The 25,361-nt window shown below is 48.8% G+C and overlaps 1 protein-coding gene across 4 annotated transcripts in view; it reads right to left on the reverse strand.

Moving 5' to 3' along the window:
- Positions 1 to 20,106: 20,106 nt before the first annotated feature.
- Positions 20,107 to 25,361, reverse strand: part of ZNF516 (zinc finger protein 516) — a 113,699-nt gene continuing 108,444 nt past the window's right edge. For all 4 annotated transcript variants that reach the window (XM_059893596.1, XM_059893598.1, XM_059893595.1 and 1 more), the window contains exon 6: positions 20,107 to 24,312. In XM_059893596.1, coding sequence (XP_059749579.1) covers positions 24,253 to 24,312 — 60 coding nt within the window. In that variant the 3' untranslated portion in view covers positions 20,107 to 24,252. The remainder of the gene's footprint in view (positions 24,313 to 25,361) is intronic.

Here is a 25,361-nt window from a genome sequence, read left to right on the forward strand (position 1 = left end):
CTGGACTAGGCAAGTGGCAGTCGATCTTTTTGCTTCCTTTTTCTTTTTGAGAAAAAAGGGAGGAAGAGGAAATTAAGAAGGTGAGGATGCCAGGAGAAAAAGCAGAAAATAAAGCCAGGTCTTCCTACTCATCAGTTCTCACACGAGCTTAAGATTTGTCACAAGCCTGAGGGTGTGACGGGGCGTGATCTAAGAAGTGAACCCAGCTGTCTTCTCAGTGTAGGGCAGTTGGTTACCTGGATAAAGGCACTGAGAAGTCCTGTTCGCCTTCACCTCAGGAGGGAGCAGGGCTGTGTCCAGGTGAGGACACAGAGAATCGCTAAGGTTTCTCCACACCAGCTCACCTGTCAGTGACTCTCCACAAATCCACTGTTGGTGCAGAGGCTTTGGGTCACCCCTGAATTCACATCCATCATTTTCTGAAAACAGGAAAAGTGAAAAGCAAAAATTTACCTTCACTTTCCTTTTTTAAAACATACATTTATTTATTTATTCATTCATTCATTCATTCATTTATTTTTGGTTGCATTGGGTCTTCGTTGCTGTGCACGGGCTTTCTCTAGTTGCGGCAAGCAGGGACTACTCTTCGTTGCGGTGCGCGGGCTTCTCACTGCAGTGGCTTCTCTTGTTGCAGAGCACGGGCTCTAGGCGCGTGGACTTCAGTAGGTGTGGCACGTGGTCTCAGTAGTTGCGGCTCGCGGGCTCTAGAGCACAGGCTCAGTAGTTGTGGTGCACGGGCTTAGTTGCTCTGCAGCATGTGGGATCTTCCTGGACCAGGGATCAAGTCCATGTCCCTTGCATTGGCAGGCGGATTCTTAACCACTGTGCCAGCAGGGAAGCTCCGACCTTCACTTTCAAATGCTAAAAACACAGTTACATCCCAAACACCTTATGACTGTCTCCTCCCGGCTTTCTTTTACTCTCAAACACATATATTCTGAATGTTAATACAGATCTAAATAAAATATGATTTGGATTTAGATACAAATCCCATACAGGTAAAGGCATAGACAGAGATTTAGATGTAAATTTTATCGATAGAGATATATGTGGTTACCTTTCTGCTAGCTTCATAATTTAAATATCTGTGGTCATAGTAGCAAGCCTAGTAAAAAAAAAAAAAATGATCCAGTAGAGATATGTCAAAAAATAAGAATACCCACCATAGGTCTGCTTGGCTCACCTTACATCTTCTCAGCCCATTTGAGAGGAAAACAAGGCCCAGCAATGTCTCATCATTATCGTTCACTCAGAACACGTATGATAAAAGCAGGCCCTGCAATGTCTAAAAATTTCCCTCTGTTCTGATAGTAAAGCACAAAATAGGAGTGAATCCAAGGTCCAGTCTATGTGGAAAAATTCCTGTCAGGAGATGCACATGTTAAACCTCATTTCCAGTCCAAAAGACAGATTTCTAGTATGACTTATTACTTCAATAATTCAAGTTCCCTGACTCCCTTGATTAGAACGTAAAAGAAATCCAAGCAGCCTCCAGGACCCAAGCCCAGGGCCTCACGAAGATCCGGCATTGGAATTAAAAGGTGGTGATGTAACAACCTGGTCTCTTTTTTTCCTGTCATATTTGGCTTTTATGAGGCACAATGTCGGTCAAAGTTGTCCATATAACCTTTCAAGACCAGCGTCTTTTTCCTTTTAGGCTGATCATCAGAAAAGGGGGCTTAAGGATGGACATTCGTCAGGATGGGATGGAAGGGTATTCAACAGAGTGTGGTCCAGGGATGGGAATTTGACCCAGGGCAGCAAAATGTTTGTAGAGCAGTTTTGTTTGAAAATTATCTGGAAGGCTGTATGTGTGTGTTTTTCCTTCTAAAATCTTGTTAGTATAGAACTTTTCCCTTTACCTATATGGGAAAAAGACAGTCAACATGGGTCCAGCTCAAGGATCCTGGATTAACCCCCGAGTTTTGACCAAAGTATCAAGACATATTTGAATTTGAAGAAAAGTTTACTTACAGTGTTCTTTATTAAAGAAACCCAATCAACCTACCACACAAAGAAAAAAAGATAGAAGCCAGAACTTTGCCTGAAAACTTATATCGATATTTTCTAAAGACTAAAACAATTAGACTAGCTTCTTCGTTATACAGGTCTACTCAAAATTTAACTATTTAAAGCTTTCAAATGGTTGAATTTAGTAATCATAAGAGCAAACAAATTTGCATTTGTGCACTGGCTTCACCTGGGGCTCAGACTCATCTCGCTGGAGTGTAGGTTTTACAAGGTGGGCCCTGTGGTTTCTTCAGGCTGTGGACCTGGGTGGGAAGAGCTGAAACCCCTGATTCAATCCCTTTCCAGTCTCCCTCGCCTCTCAAGTCTCGGCCCGGGAACCAGGGATCCCTTCTTGGGAAGCCCTCCCAGAGAACTCAGCTGACCCTCAGGACAACTGCCCTCCCGTCCACTCACATATCACAACGTGTGTGTCAGTGCAGCCCGCGTGTCCATCTGGGTACTGGGCTTCCAGAGCCAGAAACCACATCTGTCTTGTTCAGGTGTGATCAGCCTCTTAATGAATGAACGGGGTCATCTTTCCATCACGTGCAGGCAACCGACACCCATAACCGCGCAATGCTGGCTGTGTGGCCCGTGACACGAGCTCACAGAACATGCTGGCAAAGTGGACAAGGTGTATGGCAGCTGCATTTATTAACAATGACTTTGAGTTCCAAGAAAGCAGCATGCACATTGTGCAAAATGCTCCCTGTGACCCCCAGGTGCTCTGTAGCACTGGACAAGACCCCAGCTATCTTTAAGTTGTTGAGTCTGAGGCCCCCAGAGCATTAAAGCAGCAAAGCTCCAGAGCGAAGAAAACAGTCAGTCTTTGGAACTAGACAGATGCAAGTTCCAATCCTGCTTCTGCCACTTTTCATGGGGCGACATTTGATAAGTTAATTAACCTCTCTGAGCCCCAGAGTGGTGATATTAATAGCTCTGAACCTCCAAAGTGCAAATAATAAAATCATCCTTAAGAGGCAGATATAAATAAGACGTGTATATGAAGAACACAACAATATATTTTAGATGAAAATAACTCATCAAACTGCCATGAAAAGCCAGGGTGAGTGGGAAGAGGAGAGAATGAAAGGCTGGCTTCGAACTTGGCGAGAGAAAAAAAAATTGAGAAGACATTTAGTGATACAGCTGCACTATTATTAATGTTATTATTTATAAAGCATGTTAAATGAGCAAGACATTTTACCAAACACAGACTATAACATGGTCTCTATTTTTACTTAACCATCACAAAGACGTAAAACCAGCCTCCTAATTGTCTCAGTCAGATGTTTCGGTGGTGTTTTAAAGTAAATGTAGAGTTCATGGTGCTATTGTAATGCTGTGTGTGATTTATGTCTGCAAGGTACACCATCACACACACCCTCCAGAACACCTGGAGAAATGTGGGGAAAAAAGAGAAGGAGGCTTACTGTTGGCTGTATCTTTATCCCATAACTTTAAAGTTTTTTAATAAAAACAAAACCAGATTCCAACCAAAGCTAGAGTGGCACCAGAAATGTCGAGAAATATGAAAAATAATTACCCTTTGGGAAGAAATTACTAGAAATACCAGTGAGTGTATATTTTAGATCTGATTCCAAGCCTGGACCAAAAGATGGTGGATGTAGAGAGTCAAAGTTGTCTTCCATTGATGTTCCGTGTAGCAGAATCCATCCCCTGACTCGTGACAGATGGATGATGGCGTCAGAGGCCCTGACGGGAGGGGTGCTTCCTTGTTTGACCCAACTGCTGTTTCTGTGGACTTTTTGCCTAAACTCTTCTGGGGGTTCTCTACCCACCGCTGCTTGTGAGAGAAGGAGATGGGGGCTTCTCTTGCCCTCCCCTCATTGAAACCCAAGAAGCATCCATCTCATAAACGAGGGTGTTTGTAGAGAGCACTTTGGTTGAGTTTCAAATTGTCCAAAATTATCAAGCAGCCATTTTCTAAGTCATAGCACCACCGAGCTAATTGCAGGGACCATTTTATATTATGACATGTTATGGCACAGCACGAGGGTGGCACGTGGACTTGTCAAAACAAATAAACCTCTTGTTTTTTTAAATGAAATCTATTGCACAAAGAGCTAAACAAATTACAGGGTAGAGGCAAATGTCTACCTCCCCATCAGCATTTACTACCTGGAGAAAAACAGTGGAAACGTTCAGGAATCGACTGAAAAATTAACTGAGCACAGATGAAAGGTGAGCACGAGGGCAGTCAGGATAACACCCTCCTTTATCATTCAGGGACCCAGGGGCCCACCCCACAGGCCTAGACGCAACTCACCGCTGAGACCGCAGGGGTCTCTGTGCAGAGGCCCAGGAGAGGTGTCAAGGCCCTGGGGTGGCACAGAGAAGGGAAAGGAGATACTTCTCAGGTTACAGGAGTGGGTCCCTCCCTGGTCCCTGAAAGACAGAGACTGGTTTAGCATCCGAATCTCTACCTTCTTGTTTTTAACCAGAGATGAGAGAATTGGCCCTAAACGAGAATGGCAAATAGACAAGAACGAGGTAGTCAATAAAAATAAAATTTAGAAGAAAGGGGCCTGCTTTAAAACAAAATGAATGAAAATGTTTAGGTTGGGGGGCAAAGGAGCCAGAGCAGAGGAGAACCGATAGAGCCTGGCTGGATGGTCTTTGACAAAATGTTTCAATTGCTTTTTCAGATCAGGGTACAAGAAAGACTGGAACAGTGCCCAGAGATGGGTGAGCCAAGGATGCTTATCAGAGCTTTCCGTATATTAACTTTTTTCAAAAATAGAAAATAATCTATAGGCCCATCAAAATAAAACTGGTTAAGTAAATAATACATCCACAAAACAGTTGGCTTTGCAACCACTAAAAAGGATATTGTAGACAAAAATTTATTAGCATGGAAGATGTTCACATGATAGATTAAATAAACAGGTTATAGAATACATGTAAAATATAATCTCATTTTGGAGAACATAGGATACTCTATCCTATTCTATTAGCTATCGTATCATATACAAAAACTCTTTGGAGACATAGTGACCAAAATGCTAACAGCGGTGGTTATCTCTTCACTGTGGGATTTCAGATAGTTGCCTTTTCTTTTTGAGAACCAGTCTTTTCTAATTTTTAAAAAAATTAACGTGTTTAGTCTAATATTTTTTTTATAGATTTATTTTATTTATTTATTTTTTGGCTGCGTTGGGTCTTCATTGCTGTGTGCAGGCTTTCTCTAGTTGTGGCGAGCAGGGGATACTCTTTGTTGTGGTGTGTGGGCTTCTCATTGCGGTGGCTTCTCTTGTTGTGGAGCAGGGCCTCTAGGCGCACAGGCTTCAGTAGTTGTGGCATGCGGGTTCAGTAGTTGTGGCGTGCGGGCTCAGTAGTTGTGGCATGTGGGCTCAGTACTTGTGGCTCGCAGACTCAGTAGTTGTGGCGCACGGGCTTAGTTGCTCCGTGGCATGTGGGATCTTCCCAGACCAGGGTTTGAACCCGTGTCCCCTGTGTTGGCAGGCGGATTCTTAACCACTATGCCACCAGGGAAGCCTTAGTCTAATATTAAAGGGGAACTGTTTGGAATTTTTTAAAAAGTAAAGTGAAAAGGAAGAAATAGCCAGCCATAGTACATACTTAAAAAATAAAGAAAGAAAATAAAAGAAAAAGAAAAAGCCCACAAGCACACAGCAGAGGAGGCAGGATGATACAGAAATGCAGCTGCTGTTGCTACAGACAGACAGGCTTCCTTCCTTCCGTCTATGATCAGCCCCATCCATTTGTTTCTAAAGTGTGAGACCAAGCACTAGTCGTGGCCTCTTTCTCTGTTTCTGAACGTAATAGAAACAAAGCCTGCAAAACCAGCCCCGGGTGACGGCAGAAGATGCCTGGCTTTCCGAAGCACATTCCAAGTTTAATAGTCCATCATTAGCTAGAGACACAGCACACATAATACTCTACCCGTTGACTTTTTTTTCCCACTAATTCATTTAAAAGAATAGTGTCAGTAAATCCAAAATCAGGCAAGGCTGCCCGGACAATAGTGATTCATTAGACAGGTGACGTGTCTTTAAAATAAACATGGATGTGTGATGCGAAAGCAGACACACACACAGATCTATAATAAGACCGTCGCTGGCAGGACGAGGGAGATGTTTGGATAAGTGATGCCAGCAGCGTTATCCACCGAGGGACAGCAAGGGACACACCGCGCGCGGTGGTGGGCAGGTGCTTGGAGATGGTGGCCGCTTCGGATGGAAAAGATGCCCCTCTCCTGGGGAGCCTGGGGGCAAAGGTGAGGGAGAGCCGAAGTTCAGACCACCCGGGCCCAGGACCACAGCCTCCCACAGAGAACACTGAAGCCTCGCAATCACTTCCACTCCTCGTCAATATCGAGGCCATTCCCATGGCATCTCCTGGGTGAAAAGCATTTCTTTCATTAACCTCATTTCTACAGTGAAGTCAAGCTCATTGCAAGCTGGCTGGATCTTCTATGGCTTTCTCCAGACCAGATTACTGGAAATGCCCACTTTTTTTTTTTTTTTTTTCAAATAATTTGCATGGTTTTGGTGTTGCTGCCAAGACAAACCTATAAAAGGGTCATTTTCCAAAAGAGACAGGATGTGAATGACTGTAACAATGACATAGATTTGCTTCCTGGGTCAACGCCCCTGAGAGCAAGCACCACCTCTTACAGATCAGCCAGAGTTCTCCCCTCGAACCCCACGTGACGGGGCTTCGTCGTGCTGCTCTGCACCATCTGAGCGTGTGTTCCTGGGCATCAGCCAAGGACACACACCACATCCCTGAAAGAATCAGCCCAGCTTCGCCCTGAGCCTATGGCTAGAGAGATTTCCTGCTGCAAACGTGGCACAAAATCATTTGCACATAGGGAAAAGGACCAAGCAACTTACAACGACACGTGAAGGGCATGCGTCATTTTAATGCAAAGCACAGAAGGGCTATAACTAGCTCTTCACCTCCACTCTTGCTTTTTGGTTATTTGAGACTGCGTTCAGGTGAGTATCTCACAGGGACACACGCTCTCCGAAGAATCCCAAACGTCATCCAAGCTTTTAGTCAACCTCGCTTTCCAGGCTGTGCTGTTTCCAGCTCTGTAGGTGAAGGACGCCCCGGGAGAACATTTATACAAGGAGAGGGGCACAAAGGTTAAACAATACAAGCGCATAATGTGTCCGTTTCTGGGTGAGGTGGGCAGACAACGTGGCACCCTCTTTACCCAGTCTCGTTTGCTCGTAAATCCCTAGGGAACCCAGCAGAGACCACCAGTTCATCCTAGAACCCCGGGGAAAACGGCACACTTGAGGTTTAAAGCAGACGCATGGTAAAGAAGAAAGAGCCGAGCCTGAAGGAGAGAACCTGGGGACCGGCCAGTTCCAGCTCCAGCTCATCACAAGGGGCTATACCACAGAGCACGCCCTTCCGTGCTCCAGGTTTCCAAGCTATGAAACAGAGACGAAAATATTGCACTGACTTCCCTCCCAAAGGCCCCAACCCTCAGTGTGAGAGCACAGGACAGAGCCATCGAGTGTCCAGTGCTGTTCACTCTGCTTCGGTGTGTCCACAGGAACGCACAAAGGCCATGACATTAGAAGATGGAGAGTTCCAGAAGCTTTCTTATTGGAACGGTTGCCTTAATTAATTCACGTCCTCTGTGAGCTCCGCCTCCCCTGTCCGCTTTAGGAAGGGGCGTCGACAGGTACCTGGGTCATTTGGCCAATGCAGTGGGTCCTCCTCCCCTGGGGGAGGAGCTTTGGTGTGATGAGTAAAAGAGATCAAAGCTTTTTGTCCTTCACGTGCTTTTCCTTCTTTCCCTCTCCACATTAGAGCAGTAAGGTGATGTTTACGGGATGGGGAGGGGAGCCTGCAGTCCGCGAAGATTCTGTTTGGGAGTCTCCCTTGGGATGAGTCAGCAAAGGGCCGGGAGCAAGGTGTTTCGTCCCCACACTGTGGGCCATGGGGGTCCTTTCTCACCCCCTTCAGCATTTGTCCCCTGCACATTCGACTTCCGCGTCTTCTCCGTCTTCGTGGGAGTTGTTCAGATGGATACAGAAGAGCTTGGAGACCGAGGCAGCCCCACACAAATGATGACGTCCACTCAGCTCCACTACGCGTGGCTCAAGCCTGACCCTTGCCCTCCCTCCAGGCACCTGCTCCTCCTTCACTGGCTCCCCCGCTCAGAAAAGGGCCCCGCGGGCTTCTCCTCCAGGAAATCTGGGAGCAGCTTCACTCCCTCATCCGGTCCCCTCCCATCCAAAGCATCACGAGATGCTGCCACTTCTGCCCCCCGGTACACATTGGTGTTGGCCTTCCCCACCTCCACCCTGGGTCACAACATCTTCCTCTCCCCGCCCCTTTCAGTCCACTCCTCACCCAACAGCCATGACAAGCCTTCAGAGACACAGTTCAGATCACGTCATCATCTGCTTTTGAGAGCCATCCGTGTCTCAGGTTTTCATTTAAAATCAGGACCAGAAGTCCTGGCCCTGGCACAGCAACAGGTCCTGCCTTTCTGGCCGCTACACATCCTGACTCTTCCCACATCTGCGCCCTTTCATTTCCCTACTAAGCCACACTTCTCCCTTTGCAAGCTCTTCCCCCGCCTTCCCTGGCGCCTCCCTGCTCGTCCTTCAGGATTCAGCCTCCACAGCCCTTCAGCTGAGAGTTCCCTGACCCCTCCTCCAAATCTGGATCAGGTCCCGCATTTTAAAAATATCAATTTGGGGGCTTCCCTGGTGGCGCAGTGGTTAAGAATCCGCCTGCCAATGCAGGGGACACGGGTTCGAGCCCTGGTCCGGGAAGATCCCACATGCCGTGGAGCAACTAAGCCCGCACGCCACTACTGAGCCCACTCACCACAACTACTGAAGCCCTCGCGCCTAGAGCCTGTGCTCCGCAACAAGAGAAGCCACCGCAATGAGAAGCCCGTGCACCACAACTGCTGAGCCCGCACGCCACTACTGAGCCCACGCACCACAACTACTGAAGCCCTCGCGCCTAGAGCCTGTGCTCCGCAACAAGAGAAGCCACCGCAATGAGAAGCCCGTGCACCACAATGAAGAGTAGCCCCCAGAGTGGCTGCAACTAGAGAAAGTCCACGTGCAGCAGCAAAGATCCAATGCGGCCAAAAATAAATAAATAAATAAAATTTAAAAAACATCAATTTGTCATTATAAATGTATTTGCATAGGGGTTCATTAAATATCTTTTGAGTGAACAAGTAAATAACTCATGAAGAGGTCTTTTCATTTGTACATATGTCCGGGTCATATTTTTCACTTTTCTGCAAGAAGAGCTGGTCAAATCCCTTGCTGCAGTCCAGTTATATGATTTCTCTCTTAATTTGTTCATTTACTAATGTTTTTAAAGCTTTCAAAGGAGGAAATGCGGTTAGACTCAGCATGATTGTTTCAATAATTTGTATTTATTCAATAGACATTTCCAGAATACAATGACATATCAGCCCTGGGCCGGGAGGGGATGATGCGGAGGGACCAGTGACACAGTTCTTGGTGAATTGCTTCCTCTTCCAGGTGCTCTCAGACCATCTCCTTAACGCCGTCTTCCACAAGACTGCTCAAGCAAACCGGTATGGACTGTGTGAATCTACCATCTTATTATTTTAAAAAACTAGAGTGACATTTGTCTCTTTCTTGGCACTTGCTCAATTTTCACAATCCCTCTAAGGTCACCAACAGTGCTCTCATCTGCAACTTCTTTTCACGTCTTCAGGTGGAATTGATCCAGTACAGGACATTCAAAGGAATTTCAAATATCTTGGAAACACTTCTTTTTAACCCCACAAATTCTTTTGAACCCCCCTCTTTTCCCTCCCATCTTTCATCAAAGTGCCAGTCACAGTGTAAGGTATCAGACACATAAACATGTCCCTGCCCTTGAGAAACGTTTTACAATGTATCGGCTCATGGTTACATAATCTAGAATTTATCTGAAAATAATAAACAGCTTTATTGATGCCAGACATTTTATATCATAGTCACTTATCTATTTGCCTTGAAAATCATTTTAATGAGAAAGTATTCCAGTGACACTGTAAGTTCATCACAGTAGTTCCTGCAGTAAGTTCACTCTTTTTCTCCCCTTAAGTCTTACATTATAACAGATGCTTCCTCGTGGCTTCCTGAAGTGATACGATGAAAAAAGAAATGGTCTGAGAATCTCCAATGACCACTTTCCTCCATTTAATAGTTATGTAACTGATTTACATGGCTTCTAAATGTTTTCTATTAATAGTGCAAGTTTAAATTCTAGTTCTCCAAGCAAACATGTCAAAAGAGGCTCCTTAATTTGGTTCATTACAAACCCAGCAGGTGCCCAGCCAAGACTTGTACATCTTCTGAGGAGCAAAGGCATTTGGGTGGCAGAAGTTCTGCCATGTCTGGCGCCATGAAAGGTGCGCCCTGCACTCTGAACTCTGTCTCCACACTCCCCAGAGAGCCCACCCTCCCCATCCACAAAGGCGGGCTTCTTCCAAAGCACGGCAGCCTCTTCACGATCCGTGTTTGCCTTGATCTCACTCAGGCACAGAATGCTCCCCGTTCCGGCAGCTCTATGTCTGACCCTTAACGGCTACAGTTCCTCCACCTTCATTCCTCCAGAAGTATCATCACCTAGCAGTACTTTGATCTCTTTTTCATTTTTATTTTTTCTTTACAGAGAACACATATTTTCCCGGTTTTTGCCATGAGTGACTAATTGCATACAAATTTTTATTTTCAATCTTACTCCCTAAATCTTAGGTCTATGTTTCCAGCTATTTTATTTTATTCCAGGACGCTGTCATTTACATATGAGGATAATGGTAACGGTGAGGATGGTGGTGATCAGAATGGTGATGGTGATGATGGTGACGGGGATGATGACGTCCTCAGAACCTCACTCTTGTCCTGGACGGAATCCCTGCCTCTAGAAAAGATGGTCATTCAGCAGATAATTTAGAGAGAGAGAAAGAAGAACAACCTAGTCTAATAAATCTGCAGGTCCCTGAAAGATCAAGACACTCCAGTGTGTGAGACAAATAAACAACAACAAACATATGTATATACACATATACGACACATAGTGACAAGTACCATGAAGAAAAACAGAGCAGAGAAGTGCATAGAGAATAAGGAGGATGGTTCCATTTAGGTAAGACAGCGTGGGAGGGGAGGCTGCTCTGAGAAGGGGTGGAATGAAGTGAGGGAACAAGTCAAGCAAAGATCTAGGGAAAGAGCCTCCAAGAAGCACAAAGGTTTTGTCAAGGACAATATTTATCCACCACAACGTGTAGCCCACTCCCTGGGATGCAGATAACGCAGCATATTTGTTCACCAGAATGTGGACAAGCATAGTGTGTAATTGGGCTTTAGCGATATTTCCAAATGTTGACCCAAAAAAATTAGATATGAGTCTTTCCCCAAACCAGAAGTATTTCCAGCATTAGTGAAACTAACGGTATTTATAGGTGGACTCACTGACAAGTTTGATCTAGAAAAATGCTTAAATCTGCAAATCTAGAAAGACCTTACAAGTCTACTCACCTACATTTCACTCGCCAGGCACTGTTTTCCAGAATCTTCCCAGTATTTTTAGTAAAGTAGGAAATGCCAGGGTCGTTTGGAGTCATTCATGGCAGACGAATGGGCTGGTTCCAAGGAGGCGACTGTGTCCTGCCTGGGCCCCCAGCTCGTGTCCTGGGATGTGGCCTTGGACCGGGAGCCATGCTTCTTGCTTCATCTTTGCCAAATTCCGGGATTTACGCTCCCCTCGCCAGGTCTGCACACCTGGATCCCGGTGGTCATCAGGAGCTGCGCGGATGGGGCCAGCGGTGGGGGGAGTTACTGTGTGACCCACGCTGGGCCTGGCCTGGTGTGGCCTGAAAGATCCCCCGGGTGCCCGCGCTTCTTCCCCACCCACCTTCTCCACAGTCAGCACCGTCTTCCCACCTTTAAGACAATTCACTCACTCGCAAGCCCCAGAGCCCTGAGACAAGTGCGCCACCGACCCACCAAGGCCACATCGGAGCTCCGCGCAGGGGGCCCAGTTGCCTAACCCCACCCCCAAGCCCCGCTGGGCCTTTGTTCTCGTCCCCGGGACCCGAAGGCCTGAGGGCAGAGCTCACCACCTAGACCCGCTCGGTCCAGCCTTTGGCAGAGCGGGTCCTCGGAGGGCTGACCCCAGGCATGATGGGGGCGGCTTTCTCCGTCTCCCCTCGCCTTGTCCCCGGACGCTGTGTCCAAATGGCCATCCCCTTCTCCTCCTGCGTCTCCCCCGCCCGCCCGCCCTCTCTCCCTGGGCTCCTCTCGGGGAGATGTTCACTGTTATGGAGTGCATTGCATCCGCCAACATCCACTGGGGATGCCTAACCCCCAGCGTGACTATGTCTGGAGATGGGGCCTGAGGGGCATGACTGAGGGAGGTCCAACAGGACTTGTGCCCTTCTAAAAACTAAAGGAGACCCCAAGACCTCTCTCTTTCTCTCTCTCTCTCTGCCGTGCGGGAACACAGCGAGGAGACAGCTGTCCACAAGCCAAGGAGAGAGGCCTCCCGAGAAATCAGTCCTGTGGACGCCCTGTTCCTGGACATCCAGCCCCCAGACTGAGACAATGTATTTCTGTTGTCTAAGCTGCCCAGTCTGTGGTGCTCTGTGACGACAGCCTGAGCGGACAGATGCGTTCAGTACTCCGTTTATACTACAAAAAGATGGACAATTTTATTCCCCGAATAAAAGAGTCTGCGTCCTCTGCACTCACACCTCCTGCACCCCTTGCCCCGGAAGAACGTGGCATCCCAAGCCCTCGCCATCCTCCCCGCGCCCGCCAGCCTCGGCCCATCTCCTGTCTCCCCACGCGGGGCTCCGTCCGCTCCTTCCTTCCGCTCACACAGCCACACCGCCCGGCCGTTCTCCCCGCGGGGCGGGCGGCCTCTTTCCCCTCATCCCGTGAGAATGTTGAACCGTGGGCCCTTGCCAGTGCCCTCCAGGCAGAGCTGCCAGCCTGGTCCCCCTGCCCTCCTCGGCTCTCTCTCTGGAGCGGCCCCCGGGCTCTGGGCCGGAGATGTTGCGTAGACGCTGGCTGCCCCCGCTCTGCAGCCCAGCGCCCCTCTCCTGCGCCCGGCGCACACCGCGGGGCTGGCTGCCCTGGCCTGTTCCCGAACCTCTAGGGATGCGAGGTCCCGGCCCCGCCGTGTTGGGGAAGAGCGCCGTGCGCATGCCCCGAGACCCAGGCCCCCGTGGAGGCCTCAGGCCCGGCACAGCCCTGGTCGGGGCCCGGGAAGCAGGACGTCCCGGGAGCCTGGGGTGTGTCCGCCCTACAGCCTGTCTGTCCTTCCTCCACGCTCGGGACCCGGGACCCCAGTCCTCGCGCGACCTGCTCCGAGCCCGAGGACAGGGTCCTTCATTTCCACGACCCAAACGCTTCCCGCGGGCACGATCATCCACCCCGCCAACAGCAAAGCGAGTGGCCTTCGACAAACAGGAGGGAGGTCACGCCTGCCCACAGCGACCCCCGCCCTCCAGGGTCCCGCGGCTCCGCCCCCGTCGCGCCTCTGGCTCCGCCCCCGCCGGCCTGAGCTCTTGCAGCCCTGCCTCCCGCGGCTGCGCCGGCCTCGCCGGCCTCCTTGGCTGCGCACACCACGTGGTTTCCCCTCCAGCCCTTTGTCCTTCTCGCCCTCGGCCTGGATGTGACGTTTGTCCTTCTGGAGGAGGGAACACGTCCGCAGAGGCCCTGCCGGCCACCGGCAGTCCTCTTCACGACTCCCGGCCTTTCTCTGTTTACCGCACTCATCTCCTTCCGAAAGCTGTGCATGTGTCCTTTTGACCACTGAGTGTACCCCCAGGAGAACGTAAACGCCCTTGAGAGACGAGCGCTCGGCGTCCGATGCACCCCCCGCATCCCAGGTGCCTGGATCCCAGCGGGAGTCCAGCAGGTGCTCACTTCGGGGACAGCGGAAGGAATGCCATCGCCGCCGACGGCCAAGGCCAGCGCGCCCCCAGCGCCTTCATATGTCTTCATCTTGGCAGTGCCCTCACCAGGCAGTAAGCCCACTGTCTGGCATGCAGTAGGTGCTCAATCCTTGTTTGCTGACAAAAGTGATGAATAAAAGGAGTTTGAAATGGGGGTTCCTTTACATTCTAGTGTGACCCCCATCTGCCATCTAGTGGTGAGAGCGGGCAACTTCAGGACGACAAGCTTGGGAGAAGCAGTGAGGGAGCTGAACAGGGATGAAGGCCTATGGGTACCAGGGGGACGGCGGGGTTCCCCTCACCTCCATCCTCCCGTCTGTAGGAGGAGCCCTGAGAATTCCGCTGTGGAGCCAAATCTTGCACGTTACTGTGGAGTAGGGTGGGTAACACGTTGAAACCCCAGCAGAGTAAATGATGCAAAGGAAAAGGAGCCCCGGATAAATGCACATTAAGCTTCCAGTGGTCCCACAGGTAAGACTGTGCGAATATTCGTGGTTGTGTTTGATGCTCCAGCGGGACGATCTGCTTTTCTCCCGACTTTGGGGGGATCAGATCCGTACGGAGTTTTGACTGAAAAGTACAGCAACACTGCGTTCCGAGTTTCCTTGGGGAACCTACAGACAGTGAGGGAACATTCAAGTGAATTGAGAAGAAGGAAGGATGAGAATGAGGGAAAGGTGAAGAAAGCACGGATTAGGAATCACAGAGCTGCCCGAACGCCACACACTCAGTATATAAGATTACAAAAATGCGGTAAGACTGCAAACTCCAGGTACCTGTGGGTGCGGGTGAGTCACGTGACCCCTCTGGACCCCAGCTTCCTTCGTATAAACAAGAATTTTGGAAGACGTGGTCTCTGGGGGTTTTACAACCTTCAAGTTTCCTAGGCAGATCCCTAACTAAAACCTTAATGTACATTCATGACAGGTGTGAACTTTTCAAATATCTCCTTGAATAGTGGTTTGTTATGTTCTGTAGGGTTCACCTCAAACTGAAGGGTGCTGATCCCAGATGAAATGTTACATGATTCATTAGTACGTTAGCCTGCGCCTTGGTTATGTGGAACCCTAACAAGGCTTCGAGAAAGCTGAAAAGACACGGGATTGAGGAGATGGGGGTGGGCCTGCCACTGTGTGAGCCGTGGCCTCCCCGGCACGGGGCGAGTCAGGTCACATCATAGGTGGCCATACACAGCGTCATAAACAGGCACCGAGAATCGCTGTCCGTGATGATCCGCCAGCAGGCGTTTTAGTAAATCCCAGGCATCACCTGACCGCAGGCTACACAGACAGCCATGGGATGGGCGCCAATCCTATTCTTGGGGAAACTAGCCAAGAAGCCCTGGGGGTTCGGAAGTGGCAGCCCCTCCCTCCCCGCCCCCCCCATGCCCACACCCTCCCACACTCTCAGTGCACAGCCTAATCGCTCCCAGGTGTGGTGGTACCTGCGGGGCACCTCAGCCCACCTTCCACGCCAGACGGGCACTCAAACCATCCCAGGGCGTGAGCCAAGGCCCCCCCACCCCCACCCCATAACCAGCCCCGTCCACCACCCAGCCCCCCGCCCCCTGCCCCATATCCAGTCCCGTCCACCACCCAGCCCCCCGCCCCCCTGCCCCACATCCGGCCCCCGTCCACCACCCAGCCCCCCGCACCCCTGCCCCATATCCAGCCCCGTCCACCACCCAGCCCCCCGCACCCCTGTCCACCTGCCCCATATCCAGCCCCGCCCACCACCCAGCCCCCCGCACCCCTGCCCCCCTGCCCCACATCCGGCCCCCGTCCACCACCCAGCCCCCCACCCCCCTGCCCCCTGCCCCCCTGCCCCACATCCGGCCCCCGTCCAGCCCCCAAGCAGAGCGTGCCCAGCAAGCATCCACCACGTCACTCCTGAGGCTGAGACTTTGGGACCAAGACCCAGACACTGGGTGATGGAAAACCGAGCGAGGCTTGAGAAGAAACTCCACGGAAGGCTCAAGGAATATAAGGAATGCAACATTCCTGTTACTGTGGTTTTTAAAAATACATCCCTCGGAGATGCACAGTGACATATTTACAGTTGAAATGTCATGACGTCTGGGAATTACTTGAATGATTCCAAGTCAAAACAACCACGACAACAAAGTAAAAGATACCAACAAATCTTGGCAAAATGTTGTCATTGTTGGAATCTGGATGATGAATATGAGTGAGAGTGTGTGTGTTAATTTTCCATCAAGAAAAAGTTAGAATAAATGTAGAAGAGAAGGAAAAAGTAATCACAATACACGACTATAAAGGCCTTGATAACTTAGTTTTGGGAAAGCAGATGTCTGGAGCATGAAGGGAAGAACCAAGAGACAAGGAAAGACTGAGTCTGGGCAAGACTGGCTAATGGTTCACTATAGGACACTCCTGGAACTCACACTCAGAAATCGCAGTCAGTGTTTTTATCTCTATGTATGTTAGTTCTTAACTTACAGAAGGGCAGCCGAGAGAAACTTCGACATGAAACTCTGAAATATGAACTCAGAAATCCAAATTGTCTTGTTCTGATCCAGTGATGGTCCTCCGCCCATCTCTTGACGGGCCATGGTATGTACACTCCTTACCTGGCGGATGGCTGCGGGGACCCACGGGATGATGGGTGTCAGTGCTTCGGAAAGCGGTAGCACGTCCCGTGAAGATCGTTATTAGGCTGCATGCAGGGTATCAGGGCAGAACAGAGCAGGGGGCTCGCAAGCCCAACACAACTGGGCTCTGATGGTGTGGCCGCAAGTTACTGGCTGTGTCACTTTGACTAGGCTGTAGCTCCTTCTCTGACCTTCTATTTTCTTTGCTTATAAAATGGAGCTAATAATGCCTGCTTTGATGAGTGCTGTGAGGCTTACATGAGTTAAAATAGATGAAAACTCTACCTGAGTCCCTAGCACAAGGTCCTTTAAAACATTAGCTATAGTTGTTGCTATTGTCCTGAATGTACCTCAAGACTGAAAGGTGTACCACCTAGACCTAGACTAAGACAATTCACTGTGCAACACGGCCTGACCCATGTCCTTCCTGGCCTTTGTCTTTCTTACCTAAAAGGTCTCACCTTCTCTGTCTCACGTTCAAGCTTCCCCTTGACCCCTGGATTGTCCACCCCTGGCTTGTCTCCAGTCCTTGAACGACGACAGACACACACAGGAACTCAGGACAGATGCACGAAATCTACACAAAGGCAGGCTATTGTGCTGATGCTGGGTTTTGTCACAGCAACTTCCCCACTGATACATGTTGTGGATCTTTGCCTGAAGCCTCACTTTGAGTTAATGTCATCAAGGGATAATTGACAATGATCTCCACCCCTTTCCTCTGTCAGATGTGACAATTCAAAATATGTTCTAAATGTACCGAGGGGCATTTCGCAGAATACGTTTCCTTAGGCTCTTCCTCACGGAAACTCACATGTCACTTTTCTCTCTCACATCAAGATCTTCTTACAGATGATCCAAGTCAACCAAGGTTTGATGCCAGATGCAGATTCTGTTTTAATTCCAAGTCATTATTACCCCAAGCATTTTATAAAACTGTTTCCAAAATTTCAGGCGGGTGCCACCCGGTCCTGGGGACACGTGGGCATCTGGTTGATTTTCCGAGCTCCTTGACCTCTCTCCCCAGGTGGACCCCATCCCTCTTCCATCTACACCCCCAGAGCTTGTAGCCCTCTGGCTCAGAACTCGTGTTGACGTCTGCCTTCCTCCCCGACTGTGAGAGTGCCAAGGGCATGTGCTATTTTGTTCCTCTTTCTATCCTGGTGTCCTGGCCTGCCTGTACTTAGCCACGGCAGGCGCCCAGAATTTGCTGAATGAACGTATAATGTCAAAGTTTCTGCACAATTTCAGAGAAGCTTTAAGTATTTTGATGAGACTTGCGTGTTCATCTGGTTCCAAGTGCCCTCTCCGCACAGGGGCCCTGATGCTGATCCCCTCACACGTGAACGTCGAGCTTCTGTTTGACCTCTCCAGGGTCAGGGACTCTTGTGTCCTACTGCTGAATGGCCTGACCCCCAGGTCATCCTGTCTGTTAAGCCAAAGTCAGCCTGTACCTTCCGCCCACTAGTCCCACGTCTGCAATGCAAAACATCCGCAAGTTCTGACTTGCTATTTCTCAGGGCAGACCTCCAATCACCTCGTAACTGCTCACCTGTCTCGTGTGACACCTGTCTTCTCTGAAAGAAACCCCCTCTTTTGGTTTCTGTTACCCCGTCCTGGAAATGTTTCTAGTTTGTCTTAACCACTCTCTAGATGTCATGCCCAAAACTGAACAGAACATGACACGACACAAGGAGACTCGTGGAGCACAAAGTCAAGTGGGAATGACCCTCCTTGTGACCTGAATGCTACTCTTCTGTTGACAAATCCCAGGACGATAAAAGGCCAGCTTGCTCTTGCCCTTACAAGATTGCAACTGTTGGCAGCAAAGCTAAGGGTTCACTCTGATGCCCTGCTCTTAGCTTGGCACGTGCACACATCTGACATCCCGTTAGGAGAGGGGGCTTGGAATGGGTCTCTCCATTATGTCTTCTTTAGTTGAAAAAAGAAAGAGAGAGGGAGAATGAAAGAAAGAGGAAGGAAAAACGGAAGGAAGGAAGGGAGGGAGTGAGGAGGGGGGAAGGAAGGGAAAGAGAGAAAGAGAGGAAGGAAGGAAGGAAGGAAGGAAACATTCTCAGTGCAATCTTCATTTCACTGCATCTTTCCTCTTCCCATAAAGGAAACTGACCGGAGAGGGGTGTGTGACCATCACGTGCCTCCAGATTCCTGCAGGACTTCCCTGACCTTGAAGCCTGCCAGGGCTGGTGCATCAGTTGGCAGAAAGGAAGTCAGACATTCCAAGAACTCGTCACAGAGGCAAAGACCGGGGCATTTCACATTTTGTTTCAATAATCTTGCTGATCTCTCGAAGAACATGTCGCCTTTTTAAAAGGTACGGACTGAGAACACGAGTAGCACAGATCAGGAATGCACCGCTGTTGTTTTCAAACAGCAAGACAGCGAGGGGGAAAGAGAGGTGCCATCACAAGCGGAGTCATTTGTTTTGTGTGCGCAGCTCGGCCAGATTGCCTCCAGCAGGGCAAGGGGTAGATGACGGCCACAGCGAACGTTCAGGCGCCGTCTGCCACCTAAGTCCCACCGCCAAAGATGACATCGCACGGGCACGCGGCAGGACATCCTCACCGCTCCTTGGTGACCAGCGGACGGACAGAGAGAAAGGGCAGCCCGCTTTCCTGAAGGAAGGAGCACGGTCACCGTAGGACACCCCAGAACCGGGGGAAGTGTCTGTCTGGGGTTTGACTCCACGAACATCCCACGCCTGTGTTCCCTGGAGGGAATTCCCCACACCTGGTGACACACACAGAGACCTGGGCTTGTTTTGGTTGTGCCGCACACCAAGAGTGCTACCGGGCTGGTGCTGCTCCTTCCTCATTTAGAATCAGCCACCCGGGAAGAGAGAGGTTCTAGATAAACGGAGTCATAAACCTCCCCCGTGCCAGGTTGGTTCTGCAGTTTACAAAACTCACGAGGCCTTCCACAAACTCCTCAAATCGGCGTTTGCATCCAAGAATGGAGGGGCATGAAGGGGCCACCAGTGACCCAGGCCTGGATGCTCTATTTTCTGCACCGACATAATGTGAAAGCCACGTTCAGGTCCTTACCCCACCCCTTCCTTTTCCTGCCAATTGGGACACAGATCTTTTTAACTTCGAAGCACGTGTTATCTTTTTACATTACAATTCTGTTAGTGCATCTGAGGCCCCCAAGTCCTGTTTCTGCCATCTAAGCAGTAAATCTACTGCAAGTCTCAGAACAGTGTGTGTATTTGGCATCGGGAAATGAGAGGTGCCCGGGGAAAATGAGAAATACAGAGTTACCTTTAAAAAAGAAAAAAAGTGTGCGTGTCCTGGAGTCCACAAAAGACTTGAAAAAAATACCGTGGCCACCTTGGCATCTTTTTTTTAGATGAACTATCTTGTGAATCATCCAAAAAACTCTTCTGCTAATACAAATACAGAGCACTAACACTTGCGTTTGTGTTCAGCCAACAAAAATTTTCAAACCACAGAGCCAGATGGGCTGTCAAAGGATTTAAGCCACCTCCTGAAATAGGGGAAAAAGGTCTTACAAATCTCAAGAACTCCAACATGTTTTTATTGATTTCAGTTTCCAATAGAATGAATATGTTTTCTCTAAATATTTTTTATCACACAACTGAAACATTGAATTATTTTTTCAGAAGTAGAGTTAAATACATCAATCTAGTTACAAATTCTAATATAAAGAGTACAAAATATAATGTTATAAATTGTATTTTAAAAAAGAAATACAAACTCTATGGTCTTTTGCATTTTACTGCCTCAAAGCATAATTAGCAAAGTTGAAGAATGAACATTTTCCCTCAGTCACTCCACACAGACACACTACGGGGCACCTAAACCATCACTTGAAGTCCTGGCCTGTGATTTTTTTATTCTCTTTCTTTTTGCTCAGTGTATAAAATGTCCTGCGATTAGAACACACCCGAGTTAAAAGCAGTGAAACAGCATACGCTACTTCAGACACGGAGACATTCTGAAAGTGGAAAAGTAAAGTTGTACAAACGCAGCTGTTTTTTTGTGCATCGATCACACCCCCCAGGGGGTGACGTGCCTGTTTTCAAGACGGCATGTTGGTAAAGAGAATCTGGCCGTGAAAACCCAGGAGGTGCGCTGCGATCCAGGCACAGACGGAGAACTGCCAGTCACCTTCTGTGACCCTGTGGGCTACACTCTCTCTCCTGGTGGAAAGAAGGTGCAGCTACCTGAGCCAGGTGCCTGGGAGACAGCAGGGAGGTGTCACCTGCGACCTGCTGTGTCCAAAGCCACATCCCAGAGGCCTGCCGAATGATGACCCTGCGTGTGCACGTGCCCCCGTGTACTGTTTGCCTGCCACTGTACCACCTGTGACAGAGCGGCCAGATCTGAAGATGGTTCCCGACATCCTGGGCAAAACCAATGCTCCCTAAGCTCATCAAAGTGGCATATATATGTCATCCCCGGGGCCATTTCCTGGAGCACCTTCAAGAAACTAGTGTCTTTCTTGGGTTTAAAAAATAAATAAGTAAATATTGGGAGGCATCTCTTAAAGCACTGAATACTTTTCAAAACCAAAAAGGCAAAATCCACTTGGTTTGAAAATCTGTACTGTGCCATGACCGAGGTGAAACGCATCCATCTGAGATGGCCCCAAGGCCTTCCAGGAACCAGGGGAGAAAAGTGACAGAACGGCTGACAAATGCCCAGAGAAGATGCTTGAACAGCTGAATTTTTCAGAGAATTTAAATGTTCATTCTTCAAGTTAAGGAATATGAGTGAATAACCTGAAAGAGTCTCTAAGCTCGTTATCTGTGTTACAACAGTGAGGACGAGGGTGAGGAGGGGAGGAGGGGGGTTGAGAGCAGCAGCAGGAGTGTGCGAGCAGGGGCCGGGAGACACACGGAGAAGCTGCAGTGTAGACAACCAAACCCTTTATTGTCTAAGTTACATTGACGCCAACACTGTCAAATCCTGTTAAGAAACAAGGAAACAGCAGATTGGTAGAGGTAGTAGAAAGTCTGTAACAGTCAGAGGGTGACTTACAGGAGAGACCATGCGGAAATTATCAATCGAAAAAAAGTGAATCAAAACACATTGGCTAAATAAATAAGAAAAACACAAATCGTATTAAATACTATGGTCAAACTGACACAAACACATGAACAAACCAATACAATACTGTGCTCAGTGGAAGAAAGGAAGTACAGTCGGGCCCCCGGACGGCTTGCCTTGGAGGGTGGTGTTCTTGGACGCCCCCCTCGCCCCGACCCCCGTCTGCTGAATTAAGGGAAAACCTTATTTCTGTGCTCCGGGCAGAAACAAGTATTCCAACTGGCTCGGGCTGCGTGTCCGGCCAACGGGACCCCGGGACGCGCCCCTCTCCACCACGCCCCCCCCCCGCAAAGGGGTCTCCCGGGATGACACCTGCGGCTCTGAAGGCCGCCACTGAAACGGTAAGAACGTACATGACTCCTCCGTGTCGCTTTGGGTACAGAATTCCTCTGGATAACGAAAACACAGAGAAACAGACCGAATCACGAGCCCCTGTGCGTTCCTGAACTGTCACCCTTCACTGTCAGCCAAGAAAATAAAAGCCAGAAAATGCAGAAACGATCACTGTGAGGAGACTACGGAAATGATCAAACGTAAGTCAACAGAAAGGCATGCTGATTTCTAGGGTGAACAGAGGAATGTATCTCTGAAACTTTGCTCAAAATAACTTTAGAGGACAGTCACTGAATCGTATCTGCAAGGACATTCCTAATGACACCAACACGACAGATCATTCTGGTACATATTCGGTGTAAGAATATCAGGAAAAAATAAGTAAAAAAGTTATATATATATGCACACACATATATGCAGCTATATGTGTGTGTATATACATGTATATATATATTTATAGATATAAGCTAGCCAGTTACATTGCATTGTTTGCAAATGTTGCAAAGTAACCTGAACCGTCAAGTAATTTAAATTCAGTAACAAGTAGAATCCAGAACCAAACATTAACTAAGAACAACAACAACAATAACAATAATAATAATAATAATATAATTCAACAAATCATTAGAACAGGAAAACCACACTTTACGGTGTGTGTGTGTGTGTGTGTGTGTGTGTGTGTGTGTGTGTGTTTAAACAAGTCTTTGTATCAGAAGCCCATTTTCTACAAAAACTGCACTAATCCATTACTGTATTAAGTAAACTGTCGCTCTCACCAGTATTAAAGATTAGGATAATTTCTGTACATGTAAAATTATTGCTTTTTTGAAAAATATATTTAGCATGCTCGTTTTAATCCATTTCCTGCCTTTACAAAATTTCACAATTAAAAAAAACCTAGTAAAGCTTTTGCAAAAAATTTCACAGAACATTTTCATTCAAGGCAGCAGTTAACTTTTGATAATGCATAAAATCATTATGTGCAAAAATCTGAAACTCTCAGAAACATTACCATCACACACGGTGTCATGGTAATAGGAAAAGAAAATATTTATATCTGTGGAATACAATTTTAACTGCGTACACTGCAAGGTTTAAGACCCTTTGTTACGGCCCTTAACTCCCCACCGCTGAAACTGGCATCTGCGCGACCGAGGAAGAGGTATATAAAGCTGCCCAACCCACGGGCCGGGGGGCCTCCACGCTCCGGGAATGAAGGGACTCGTCCCATGGAGGCCCCCCGGCCCAAGAAGGAAAGACGCCTACTTGCTGGGACAGACGGACGGGAGGGCAGGGAGGGAGGGGGGCGCAGGAGGCCCCAGAGCACCAGGACCGCGGCGACCTGGGCCCCCCACGGGCTCAGGGATCCTCCCGCTATGACTAAAAGGGTCCAAATCGAGGGGGGTTCAGCGGCCAGATGATTTGTTAAGACGGGCAGTCTTCCGTTGTAAGCAGTTTGCAGAATGTAGCCCTGTTACCAAAAGGTCCTGAGAATAAACAAAGAAGCCTGCTTTTCTTAGTGTTCAACGAGCTCTCTTTTCCGAAGCACAATAAAAGCCTTCCCACGGATGTGTTTCCTCTGCCGGATTCACTGAGCAGAGATGGGAGAGAGGGACACACCTGGGAAACGCAGAGGGCCCCCAAGGGGATGCGATGGGACCACTGAGGAAGGAGGACCTCGTCACCCGCCCGCCCCCCACTGAGCCTGTTTCCACAGCACCTCAACGCCCATCCTTCCTCTTTTATTCACTATTTTAAATACCCACTAAGACAAGGAGAGGCCAGCGCGTCAGAACTCCGTCAACCTGGACCCCTCCGCTGTCTGTCCTGACGTCACCTCCAACAGGCCTCTGAGCATTGGCGGCGGCTTCTGTTACAGTGCTTGGCTGCTTCACTCTGTCCGACACACACGAGCATCTTTCTTCCAGTGTCTCAAACCTGTCTTGAACGATATCGATGCTTTGTGCTCCTACCGCGCCTCCCACCTCCACCGTTTATTATGAGAAAATACGACTATGGTCGGTGAGCACGTATATGCATATAGAATATCTACATGTAATTCTAAGTCGAGCATCTTCGTTGATGTTTAACGTGTAACAAGGAGAAGCCCTCCCTTCAGCTTCCGCCCCGCCCAGCGGCTGCAGGATCTGAGGTGTCCGGTCGGGAGTTCTTCCACGGGGCGGTCAGGGTCACGGTCGGGACATCCACAAGGGAACTGCAGACGCTGGGGCACTGGGGATGCTGAAAGCGTGTCTCTAGGTTCCCTTTCTGAGAGGCACTGTTTGGACAGTATCTGCATTAGAATGGTCTCTCCCCTGGGGAAAAAAGAGACAAGAGAAAAGCTCATTTCTGCCTTTGGTTTCCAAGTGCATTTTTCCTATTAATTTTCTTAGCAACGCCCAAAGCACAAACAGCAACCTTCACAGAGCCACTGAGTCAGGTCGGCAGAGACCCCTGGCTTCAGCTTTAACTCACTGCACATGAGCAGGATATGTTTACAATGTGCCCTCCTGCCTTCCAAGGCAGCTTGAGAAAATCACCCCCAACGATCTACAGAGGATCATTAGGCGTCTCTGTTCCGCGTGCAAGAACAGCAAATCATAGTGCCTGAACCAGCTCCGGAGGAAAGGTTAAAAAGACGGCCAGATGGGACCGGAGGATTCAAAACAACAATGCACCGTGAGTAATACAAAGCGGGGTTCACACGTGAATGGCAGTGCCAGAACAGGGTTGAATCTGGGGGCCATACGAACCAGAAGCACAGCACTCCCATAGGTCTGTCAGCACCTGAGGAAGCTTCCACCCATCTCCGTAAATAATTACCACGTTGGAAAAATAGAAGGGGTATTCTAAAGTCAAGGGAACTGCAAGATGAAAATGAGAATAAAGGAGAGCCGAAGTTTTCAGAGAAGGCTCTCTCACGACACGTGATGCATCACTGTTTGAACAATGGAGTTTACAATCTGAGGACACAACAGGGCAAGATTAATCTTACTTAACCGCATCAACCTTCAGCTAAAGTCTCGATGAAGTAAAACCAACAGCTTGAAATTAACATGCACACATAAAATGCAGCACTCGTGTGAAATTCCAACTGGTTTCCAGCTATGCCTGCAGGAACCCTAGAAGTAAGTGTGTGTTGGGGGGGGGGGGGTCTGGTTGACATAATGAATTAAGTGCCTCTCTTTAGTTAATGGTTTCAGAAAACTCCTACGTAAAACTAGCCCTGCATTCACGACACCTACCAGTCGACATCTAGCGGAAGTCAGAAAGATACTCAACAAAATTTTATGGGGGGCTGGGGGAGTGGGCACAGTGGTCCCGACAGTAGTTTATTTGAAATGTAGGAAACAGTAACGGAATG

The sequence above is a fragment of the Balaenoptera ricei genome, chromosome 14 (assembly GCF_028023285.1).
Source record: "Balaenoptera ricei isolate mBalRic1 chromosome 14, mBalRic1.hap2, whole genome shotgun sequence".
NCBI classification, from domain to species: domain Eukaryota; kingdom Metazoa; phylum Chordata; class Mammalia; order Artiodactyla; family Balaenopteridae; genus Balaenoptera; species Balaenoptera ricei.